The sequence below is a fragment of the Eptatretus burgeri genome, chromosome 3 (genome assembly GCF_056783735.1).
Source record: "Eptatretus burgeri isolate ZD-2024b chromosome 3, Ebu_testis_v1, whole genome shotgun sequence".
NCBI lineage: Eukaryota > Metazoa > Chordata > Myxini > Myxiniformes > Myxinidae > Eptatretus > Eptatretus burgeri.
In genome coordinates this window covers 8,342,038-8,354,525 of record NC_140963.1, presented here as the reverse complement: position 1 = coordinate 8,354,525, position 12,488 = coordinate 8,342,038, and the positions used below count along the sequence as shown (strand labels likewise).

Sequence of the window (12,488 nt, the reverse complement as noted above, 5' to 3'; positions counted from 1 at the left end):
ACATACGTGTCCAGGCCACGCGCGACTTCATCCTTCACCCCACAGTCATCATGAATGTTCGCATACGCGTAAGTCGTCACTTTTTTCTCGGTCCCGATGGTGACGACTTACGCCTAGTCTACTGTATATGTATATGTATATGTATATGTATATGTATATATATATATATATATATATATATATATATATATATATATATATATATATATATATATATACATATTGTTACGAATTTGGAATTCAATTGCACACAACATACAGGTTCCCTGAGTCAGCTATGTCGATAAGTGCATGTTCCCTAGATAGCTCACTTTCCATTGTTTAAATGTTTTGAAATCGATTAGATGCGCTGCGGATCCGTCGTCGAGGATCCGTTTGTTCCGTCGAGGGTGGAATACCCCAGTAGTTGGATCACGTGGGTATTTAGGTACACTGAAGATTGGCAATGGACCCTACCCACGTGATCTGCCGATTTGGCGTATTTCGGTTCTTGTACAAAGACCCGTCTCTCGGAGTTATCCGGGCAGCGATCTATATTCTGGGCGATCGGTCGGGCCGACTCGACTTGCGGCTCCGTTCAGAGCGGTCGGTTGGCGGCTGACCCCCCGGCCCCGTAACAATATATTGTAATGTATTTGCATAAATATCACGCTAATAATATTTTACCATTCTTATTGTATTTCGCTAATTCTATTTGGTGTCGTTTTATGATCTTAAAGAAAACTTGTTTTAATCCACTAACTCAAGCTTGCTCCCTGTGTTAGCATACGTCTGACTAGTTTTAATTTATTGACAAGTTCAGTGCTGTGTGTGGTTGCTCTCATAGTTCGAGTTATTTTACTTTCAACTGTTCCATGGAGTAGCTTCTTCAGAATGTTGCTGTCAAAGAAAGGGATTCGTACAATGTAGAATGGAGGTCGTGGAGATATTCACTTACCTTGAAAGTGATATTCATGTGTCTGCTCGCTGTGAGTCAGAGGTCAATAGACGTCTGGGTCGGGCCTGGGGAGTCATGGATTCACTGGATCATGGGGTGTGGTGCTGCCCGTACCTGTGCGGGAGGACGAAAATCCGAGTCTTCAGGTCCTTGGTGCTTCCTGTCTTGCTCTATGGATGTGAGAGTTGGACTCTGACCAGGGATCTGAGACGGAGACTTAAATCCTTTGGTACCAGGTCTCTTCAGACAGGCCAATGGGCCGACGAAGTGCCTCATGGTTGAAGCAGGTTGACATGGAGATGGGGATGATATACCACTGCTGACATGAATTTCATCACTTCGGAAACCAAGCGATTACTGGAGGAGGGAATTATAGAACCGAGCGATTCGCCATGGCGCGCACAGGTGTTAGTAACCAGCAGTCAGAACCATAAGAAACGAATGGTTGTCGATTATTCCCAAACGGTCAATCGCTTCACCCAACTCGACGCCTACCCCCTGCCGCGCATAGATGAGATGGTCGAACGCGTGGCCAATTATAAGGTATTCAGTACCATCGACTTGCGAAGCGCCTATCATCAAATTCCCATCCGAGAGGAAGACAAACCTTACACTGCATTCCAGGCAGGGCGGCGCCTCTACCAGTTCAGAAGGATACCATTCGGTGTCACGAATGGAGTAGCTTGCTTCCAACGGGTTATGGACGACATCATCTCAGATGAAAACCTCAAAGACACTTTTGTTTACGTGGATAATGTCACAGTGTGCGGTAGGGATCAGAGGGAACATGATAGGAATCTGGACAGATTCTTGAGCATTGCTGGAAAATATAATCTGACTCTCAACTACGAGAAATGCGTATTCTCGGCAAGGTCAATTGACCTTCTCGGCTACACAATAGCCGACGGCACAATTAAGCCTGATCCTGAGCGATTGCGCCCGCTCCGTGAGCTTCCACCACCTCAGGACTTGCAAACAATGCGCCGGGTGATCGGGATGTTCGCTTACTATGCGAGATGGATTTCGCAATACTCCGAGAAAATACATCCCTTAGTGCATTGCAAAAACTTTCCACCAGATGCCGCTGTTGTAAGAGCTTTCCACAATCTCAAGGATGATATCAGTAAGTCCGTGGTTTTATCGATCGACAGCTCGGTGCCCTTCGTGGTGGAGACCGACGCTTCAAATCACGCCATAGCTGCTACACTTAATCAGTCTGGGCGGCCGGTCGCGTTCTTCTCGAGAACTCTCTCTAGAAGCGAGCAGAGACACTCAGCGATAGAGAAGGAAGCGTACGCCATCGTTGAAGCGCTGCGGAAATGGAGACATTATTTACTGGGAAACCACTTCACGCTCGTTACGGACCAACGATCCGTGGCATTCATGTTTGATGGGAAAAATAACGGGAAAATTAAGAATGAAAAAATTATGAGATGGCGGATAGACCTAGCTTGCTACAGATACGACATTGTTTACCGGCCCGGGAAAGAAAACCCTGCTGCAGATACCTTCTCCCGGGTCTACAGTTCGGCAACAATCAGTCAGGCTTTGCAAGACCTCCATGTGTCTCTGTGCCACCCAGGGGTAACCAGGATGGCACATTTCGTACGCAGACAAAATCTTCCCTATTCTGTTGAAGATATTAAACAAATGAATGCTTCATGCCCTGTTTGTGCTGAACTAAAACCCAGATTCTATGGCGCGGCTTCTGGCAGACTGATCAAGGCCACTTCCCCCTTCGAGAGACTAAACATCGACTTCAAAGGGCCCCTGCCGACCGAAACAGACAACAGATACATATTCACCGTTGTTGATGAATATTCAAGGTTCCCTTTCGCGTTTCCGTGCTCGGATATGACCTCGGACACTGTCGTAAAATGTCTCTCTGACCTCTTCGCTATGTTTGGGAGACCTTCGTACATACATTCAGACAGAGGGCCGTGTTTCATGTCGGCCGGGCTAAAACAATTCCTATTAGAGCACGGCATAGCAACTAGTCGAATGACGGGTTACAACCCACAGGGAAACGGGCAGGTGGAACGGTATAATGGAGTTATTTGGAAAGCCGTAACTCTGGCGCTGAAATCGAGAGGTCTGGGCCCCGAGCGATGGGAGGTTACTCTTCCCGACGCTCTGAATTCCATACGCTCTTTGCTCTGCACGTCCACAAATGCCACTCCTCACGAACGTATGTTTACTCACCAACGACGTTATGTTGACGGTCAAACGGTGCCCAACTGGCTGACCCACCCCGGTACAGTGTTCATGAAACGCCCGGTACGACAAAGCAAGTATGAACCGCTGGTGGAGGGGGTCGAACTCATTGACACTAATCCAGAGTATGCTCATGTCAGGCTCCCGGATGGCAGGGAGACCACTGTGTCGGTTCGCCATCTGGCTCCCTCAGGTACTCCTCCCGCCGGTACACCACCTTCTGGCACTCCTCCTTCTGACATTTCCCCCCCAGGAACTCCGCCAGGCGACGGGGCTGCCGCGTTCCACCCGAGAGCGATCGAGGAGTCATCCCCGGCACAAGTCGAGGCTCACCAAGAGGATCGGAAGTCTCCCTCAAGTGAAACTGCCGTTTACTCCCGGAGAGGTCGACGAATAAGGCCCCCTCGACGACTCAATCTGTAAAGGGGATTATCGGCATTCTCGCTGCTCATGCTCCTATATGCCCATTATATCATATATCGATGCTCATTTCCATGCTCCTACAACTCAAAATAATCACTGCTTGGCATGTATGCTTCTGTAGATCAATTAGTCCGCGTTGCTTGAAATGTATACTCCTATAGTGCTAAAGCAATCATGGTGTGTAAGATGGGCCCCTAGTTACATTTTAAAGGTGGGGAGAATGTGGTGAATTGTCGTGAATTGAGGGACATGACGCGGGATCACATGTTGTGCGTCTCGCGTATAAGGGGAGGTCTCTGCGGCACGAGTGATTGTCCCCGGGGCATTGCTATTGACATCGGCTGTTCACTTGATGCTCGTTAACTGAAGGTGCTCATTGACTGGTGAGAATGGAAATTATATCGAACTCCGTGCTTTGGCGGATTGTCTGCAATGATTAACTGCACATGTATACGTTACTGCTTATGTACTCCTAGCTGAACCTGTATTCCCCGGTGTGCCCACAGAAGCGGCTCCAATCAAATGGAATAAAGCCTAAACTCTGAAGGTTCATCTCTCGCTCTCATTTCAATCAGCATCTCAAGGAGATGGGGATGGGCCAGGCATCTGCCTGGGGGATGGCAGATGCCTGGCCCATCTAGACGGAAGCCTCTGGAGTACCGACGGAAAGTGGATGCAGTGATGCGCTGCTCCGGCGCCTGCTCACATACCTGACCTGACCTGATGACGGTGTTGTCTGTTTACGTTTTTTTTGTTTTTCTGTTGTTGGGTGAGTTTAGTACCTGGTAGGTGACGAGAACAAACCAATTCGATTTTAGTTCAGGTCCGAATCCAGATCTGGCGTTCCAGTGGGATACAAAACGTAAACTGTTCAGCTTGGCTGAGGTATGCGCTCTACCAGGTGCCATTCTCGTTCATTCATGCATTTCCCTTTCTATTTTAATGTTTCCCTCCCAAGCTGAATCAAGAACCAAGTGAAGACAACCCAATATTTCTGCCCAGTGATTCAGAAACAGATTGGCTCCTTGCCAAGCTCTGGCTGCAGCATTCAAACTGCAAGACACTTTGGACAACAATGTACGTGTATTTGAGATGTACAACTGAGGTGTTCTCTGTGGCTTTGATGAGGTGTTTACCCACAGGTCATCCATTGTACAAGGTATGTGCATTTCAAACAAACATGAAAGAAATAACGATTAAATATTTCTAATGCACTTACCATGACATATCATTTTCATAATGAATACAGAAATCATCTCACATGGTAAAGCTGAACAAAAGTGATTAGAATTTTTTTCATACTGATTATGGACTCGTCAGATTATTGTCGTGAGAAATCAAAAGACGATAAATAGACATACAAATATCATGACATTCTGATCAACCACAATAAATAACCAGAAGAAAAATAATTAATTGTTGAACAGAAACATAGATGATGTCTCATGTGGTTCTGATAAAATGGCAGAAGATGCCCTCATTTAATTGTCATTTTTGTTCTTGTTTGGTAATTTGAATTCTGTCTGTACTTGATTTTTAGCTCTTGAAACCTTACGTCAAGTACACACTGGATGAGGCGATTGTGATTCGAGAGGTTGTTATGTGTGATGGTGGTTATATGGACCAGGTGAGTTTCTCTACTTTTGGAGTTCCTCTTGCTCAAGAATTATTGTTTGCATTTTTCCTAATTAGTCTTACATTTTCAAAATCAAAAATAGTTAAAGACTTCGACTAGGTATTAATAAACATGCTGGTGTTTGAGAAATAAGGTTCAAGTATGAATTCCAGATGTTCCTGCCCAGACCGTGCGTCTGAGAACTGAATCTTGGTCTTGAGAAAATACAGTTGCACATTTGGCTTTTGTCACTTGTGTGACACCATCTGAAAAAAAAACACAGCCAAGTCTATCACATATTGCCCTGTTGAAATATCTTGGAGATAAACATAGTCCTGCAATTTTATTTGAGTGAAGTTATCACACATTGAATTCTCCACCTGTAAACTGCCCTCTTACTTCAGGACTGGTCTTCTATCTCTCTTACCCCTGATATGATTGCTGCCTGGGAGCTTTTCCACAAAAACCTGCTCTGACTTATCCACAGATGTATCCTATTTTGTCTGCAGTTACAAAGTGAGAAAAGAAAAGCCAGTTTCAAGGCTGAACTTTCGAACCCGTTTCCCTCCTCTAAAACCTGGTAGCGCCTTGTTACGTCTGTCTCTCGAGTATGAACCCACCCCATTCTTTCCCTGACTTTGGCACCACAGCCGACTCTGCTTCTAAGATGGCCAAATGCCTCAATTTTGCATTTGCTTCCAAATCTTACATGCCCAACCCCTCACTCCCTGTACCTAACCGACTCACATGTTCCTGAACACTGTGTCTTTATCACTGAGAAGGTGGAGAGGTTTCTGGCAACCCACGACTCCGATTCTTTGACATGGCCGAAAGGTATCGGTCCACATTTCCAAAAACACCGTCACAGCCACCCACTCTGCCCTGGATGGAGACCCTCAATCTTCAGCTTAATGTCTCTTAATGTCCTTTTCCCAAATGTAATGCAGGTGTAACCTCCACCATGACTGAGATCAATAATACAAACTGGAGAGTTCATAGAACACCTCATCCCATGTAGTCTTGAGAAAATGGACATGAGAAGGGTCTTTTAAATTCTTATTTGTGTTTCTGAGTTTTCACATTTCGATGCCATCTGAGCTTATTTCCTGATGTTTCAAATCAAACTTAATATATAATCTTCATGAACTACTCCAAAGTGATAAAACTAAAAAATTCAGATAAAATATGATCAAGTTTGATTAACAGAGAAAATCAGATGATCCTCAGTTGCATACGTATTCAAACCCTTTGCCTTATAAACCTTAAATCATTTCAGGAGCAATTTTGGTTCACGAGTCAGTAAGTGACGACTCTATTTGTTATGGGTGTGTATCTGTCTGTCTGTCCCGAGCATAGCTCCGTGGGTTTTGATCCGATCTTGATAAAATTCGGGTGCGAGGTTTGTATCATAATCTAATTATGTTTTCTGGAGAATGGGCATGTTGCACCCATCATGGGTGGAGCCACGCCCAAAAAACACGTTTTTAGGGGGTAGCCGGTTTCAAGTTACATCTTCTCCGAGGGGGTTTGTCGAATCTGGCAGTGGTTTTGGTATTTGGTTAGCCCAGTGGCACCTGCATAGCCCCACAGAGCTCGATTTTTCATTTTCGTCACAAGGTCACGAACTTTGAAAATGTCAAAAAAAGCAATAAATTTGTCATCGAGCTCCTCGTGTTTTCAACTGTTTCAAATGAAAGTTGGTATGCAAGTAGTGCTTTTCGAGGACTACAACTTTCATCATTTACGTTTTTCCCGATTCCCGCCAGTTTGCCCATGGCGTCCCCTCGAAGGTCAAAAAATAAAAAAAAGGCGAACCATGTATATTGCTCGTGAACCATCGCCGTCTCCAGACTTGTATCTTTTTCAAAGGTTACAAAATAAGTGCAATAGGTTTCACCTGTATGTAATCAGTGGCCTAACTTTAAAAATAAGCTCCATGGATCTACTTTCACATATTTGAGGAGTTTTAAGGTGCAACTCACTTGGTCAACAAACAAAGTAAACATGAAGACCAAGGAACTTTCCAAAGAAGTCAGACATAAAGTGATGGAGAAGCACCATTTGGGAGAGGATTAGAAGATTTTAAAGTCACTCATTATCGCTTTGAGTGCACAGAAATCCATCATTAATAAGAAGTGGAAGACGTAACACCACCCAGACTCCAACCAGATCAGGTCAACCATCCAAACTCAGCAGCCGAGCAAGCAGGAAGCTGGTTCAGGACGTCACTGAAAATCCAACAATGACTGAAAGATCTGCAAGGTGCTATGTCGAAGGTGGGGGTCAGTGTTCATTAATCAACAATATCACGTTCCTTTCACAAAGCTGGGTAAGTGGTGCAAAAGTATTCACCCCCTTCCAATAATGCCACATTTAGATGAATTACGAATTATGTTGAAACAAACTATGCAGAAATGAACTTTTTTTATTCATAACTATAGGGATCAAACGAAACACTGTTATAGTTGAAGGACGTTACATGTCAGGAATACTTGTAAAAATCATGCACACATCAAAATTCACTGGCTGTAAAAGTATTCAGCTCCTCAGGTCAGTACTCGGTGGAAGCACCTTTTGCAGCAATGACTGCGACGAGTCTTTTTGGGTGGGTCTCTACCAGCTTTGCACTGAGATGGCAAAATCTTTGCCCATTCTTCACGTAAAAATTTCCCTTGTTCTGCCAAGTTTGATGGGGATCGTTGATGGACCCCAATCTTCAAGTCTCACCATAAATGTTAAATTTCGTTCAAGTCAGGACTTTGACTGGGCCACTCAAGAACATTTACTTTCTTCATATTCAGCCACTCCAGTGTGGCTTTAGCTTTGTGCTTCGGATCATTATCCTGCTGAAATGTGAATCTCCTACTTGATTTCAGATTCATGGCTAACTGAAAAAGGTTTTCATCAAGGATTCTCCTGTACTTTGCGCCGCACATTGTCTTTTCTATCCTCATAAGCTTGCCAGTCCCTGCTGATGAAAAGCAGCCCAATAACATGATGTTGTCACCACCATGCAGGAGAGAAGGGATGGTGTTGACTGGATGAAGTAGGTTTGCACCAGACGTAACGCTTTTAATTCAGTCTAAAAGTTCAATTCTTGTCTCATCTGACCACAAAACCTTTTTCCACATACCTCTGCAGTTGCATTGAGATTCTTTTTCGCAAACTCCATATGAGCTTTAAGACATGTCTTTTTCAGAAATGGTTTCTTTCTTGCCACCTGTCCATGGAGTCCAGCTTTGTGACGGGAATGGGATATTGTTGATTGAACACTGGCCCCCATCTCGGACATAGAGCCTTGCAGATCTTTCAGTCGTTGTTGGATTTACAGTGACGTCCTGAACCTGAACCAGTTTCCTGTTTGCCCAGGTTCTGAGTTTGGATGGGCGACCTGATCTTGCTGGAGTCTGGGTGGTATGATACGTCTTCCATTTCTTCTTAAAGATGGATTTCATCATACTCAAAGGGATAATGAGTGACTGAAATCTTCTTATAACCCTCTCCTAAACAGTGTTTCTCCACCACTTTACGTCTGACTTCTTTGGAAAGACTTTATGTCTGACTTCTTCATGCTTGCCTTGTTGATTGACCAAGTGAATTGCACCTTAAATCTCCTTAGACAGGTGAAGGAGCTTAATTTTTAAGTTAAACCACTGATTACATACAGGTGAAACCTTCTACACTTATTTGTAATCTTTCAAACAAATAATTTGCTCCTGAAGTGACTTTGGGTTACTTCGGGAAAGGGTTTGAATACTTATGCAATTAAGAATCATCTGAGTTTTTTTTGTTAATCAAACTTATTCACATTCTATCTGCATTTTTTTCACTTTATCACTTTGGAATCGTTTGTGAAGACTCACGATATTAAATTTGATTTGAAAGCATCATGAAATAACCTCAGGTGGCATCAAAATGTGATATCTTTGAGGGGGGGTGAACACTTTTGCAGGCCACAGTATATATCAACAATCAGACATTTGTTCTGAGTAAAAATATTCATAAAATCGAAGAGTATTTGTACATTGTGAGTAAAAACTGAATCAACCATAAAATCTCGTTTTTTTTTTTAGCACTTTTTTGTTTGAAATTAACACCTCAACACAACTTTTCTTCATGTGCTGTAGTATTCCGCATTTGGAAGAGAGGAATTTTTCAAACTGAAAACAAATATCTTCAAGGAGTTCAACTTCGACTTTCTTTTCCTTCCAAGAAACTTGGAAAGCCGTGGGGTCGGTGACCTCCCCAACTTCTACTTCCGTGATGATGGCATGAAGCTCTGGGATGTCATTAGAAGGTGGGTCTCATTCAGAATATCGAGAATGGTAGAATGTGAACCAGATAAAATACAGCATCGGTCACCATAATTTTATGGAAGGTTATCACATTGCAGTGTGTTTCACATGTGAATATTGTATATAAATAATCATGCAAATATAAAGCTGAGTTTGTGTCTGTGGGTCATAAGCGCTGCCTATTATACAGGCCACGCCTTCCCCTCTCCCCCAGCGTCACAACCACCGCCTTTTAACGAGGTCACGCCTTTCTCGCCAGCCCCCCCCCCCCCCCAGAAATCGCAATGATCATTTTCACTCTGCAAAGCTCTGAGGGTTCATTGGCCTCTGTGGTTTTCACCCAACTTTTCAAGGCTTACAAACAAACTGATGGACATGTAATTCACATACTATGTGACGTAAATAAACAAACATTCGAGAAAATCGGCTTGGTCATGAAATGCGGCCATAATTCATCGTGGAGGCTGCGGAGGATATTCCTGAGAGATATTTATTATGCACATCCATCCATCCATCCATTGGGATCATACTCCAAAGAGTCTGCAAGAGAAGATTCCACACACACCAGTTACATCCAATTAGATAACCCCCTTTCCTTGCAACAAAGCACTTTACTCGGTTTATATTGTGAGCTCGTCCAGGTCCAGCGTCGATGAATGGCTCAGCATGTGCTTGCATACTGCATCTCCATCTCCGTTGTTGCCTTCTCCATTGCTGAAACACACCGTCTCACACATTCCCTGATTAATACTTTAATACAATCTATGACAACGATTATGGCTATGAAGATCGTGAGACCTATAAACAACCAGTGGATTATCAAGGCTCTGCAACGACAAAATATTCCCTTCAACCAAGATCCCATTGACCATCCTTTATTAAAGTCATGGTACTTTGTACCTTTAGCTTTAATTTTTGTTTGCCAAATTATCAATTTATTCTGAATTATCAGGAATATAGGTGCAACATTCCCCACCTATGACAGAACAGGTCCCTCCCTTTTCTGCCAACAGCATATCAAGAGCATTACGGTTTTGCATAACTGTCGGCCACATAGCAAGCAGTTCCACACTTGTCTTGTGAAACCCCTCGCTGGTGGTGTTGGCGAGTTTCTCCAATGTTGCTGCCATGTTAATAATTTCCCTCGCACTTTTGGCGGCTCCATCAGGATGGAATGTGATCCTGAAAAGTCTCTCAACTCCTGAAATGGCTCTTTTTGATCTGGTCTGTGGCATAAATGGTGATTGGTCCATAACCCAAATTCTGGGTATTACATATCCCAAATAGCACGATCCTGTCCAATCCACTGGCAACCATGAGTATGCCCCATATCCGCACACAAGGTAAGTTCCATTCAAAGGTGCCTTAGGTTCCAGAATGTTGTTCACTCATATCTTTACAGGTATAGTTGTCCCTTTAGTTCATCCTTTAATGGTTATAATTTCGTTACCACGTTCAGCATAATATTGACATGTTGAATTTCGCAAGTGAGGTCTGGTACCCTGTCTTCTGACTCGACAAATCAGTCCAATTTGTTTGTGCATAAGTTGAAAATGTGGAGGGTACCTTTCCAATCCTTCACCCTTTTTCAATCCCTCATCGTCTGTCATCTTCAATTCAACGGGGTTTCCACTTGATTCACCTTTTGGTGCCTTAATCACGACATGCAATTTAAGAGTACGATATTTGGGGCAATACCCCCCCCCCCTTCGTTTCCAATTTCTTCTTATCTCTGCTATTTTCCCTTGCAGTGACACTGGTGTCCCTAATCAATTGTGTACACAGGTCATTAAACCGATCAATCCAGGGCTGGGTCACATGTTCCTGATTGCTTACTGGCAGCACTGGAGGCCACTGAATCGCTTCCTTCATGCGTCTCCACGCTCTTGTTGGTAATCGCGTAGTCATCAATATTCCTATATCGATATGTGTAGCTTGATGAAATATAATAAACTCCTTGAGTCGCCTTATAGCCTCCTGTGGGTTCTCGTTTAGTTCCTTCATTTGTCGTTTCCTACCTTGCAAGGCCGCTTCCTTCCAGCAGCGGTGCACCTGAACTGCCGTACGCTCTTATCATGAGCCCCCTTGCAAACCTGGTCAACACCTCTACCTTCTACCGCTCAGCATTTTCATCTGTATCCTATATTTAACCTCCGCCATCGAAGATGGACGGAGGTTACTGTTTTCACCCCTGTCTGTTTGTTTGTTTGTTTGTTTGTGAACAGTATTTCGGAAAAACTCCTGGACGGATTTCGATGAAACTTGGTGGGGGATTAGGTATCAAGGATCATGCCATTAGATTTTGGACTCTGACCAAAGTCCAATATGGCCGCTATGGCGGCCATTTTGAAAAAATATTTGAATTTTTGTTTTTGCATTTCTACATGTTTTAAGTGATTTCCAACCAAAAAATAAAAATTTGTTAGAGAAAAAAAAGAAGAAAATTTTGCAACTTTTTTCAAAAAAATTTCGATTTTATTTGAAAAATGTTTGAATTTTTTTTTTTTGCATTTCTACATGTTTTAAGTGATTTCCAACCCCCCCCCCAAAAAATATTTGTTGGAGAAAAAAAAAAATTTTGCAACTTCTTTTTCAAAAAAATTTCAATTTTTTTTTTTGGCATTTCTACATGCGCGTCGATCTAGTTTAGTTTATTCAATCGTGGTTCAGTAGAGTCTGATCCGTTTTGACCTACAATGAATAGGATATCAGGTTCACTTAAATGACCCAGCAGTATTGGCGGCGGAGGTTTTGCACTCGACCGAGTGCTCCCTCTCAAGTTTATGGATGCTTTTTAATCCTCCCAACTCTCCAATATTACTTTGCCTCAGATAGTCTCGGCTATCCACTAATGGGAAAGGGGAAGAATTATTGTCTTTCTTTTAAAATTTGCAGGACATTCAAGGAATATTAATTATTTTTCCCATTTACCTTCACAACAATCTATTTCATTCCAGTTATTGACAATGGTGGGACTCTATTTCACAACCCCTTATCCTTACCG

The 12,488-nt window shown here is 43.2% G+C and overlaps 1 protein-coding gene across 1 annotated transcript in view; it reads left to right on the top strand.

The window, feature by feature from the left end:
* The window catches only part of LOC147029369 (polyunsaturated fatty acid 5-lipoxygenase-like), a 133,933-nt gene that overhangs the window by 96,945 nt on the left and 24,500 nt on the right, over positions 1 to 12,488 (top strand). The window contains exons 9-11 of the mRNA XM_085872371.1: positions 4,533 to 4,733; positions 5,115 to 5,201; positions 9,317 to 9,486. Coding sequence (XP_085728497.1) covers positions 4,533 to 4,733; positions 5,115 to 5,201; positions 9,317 to 9,486 — 458 coding nt within the window. The remainder of the gene's footprint in view (positions 1 to 4,532; positions 4,734 to 5,114; positions 5,202 to 9,316; positions 9,487 to 12,488) is intronic.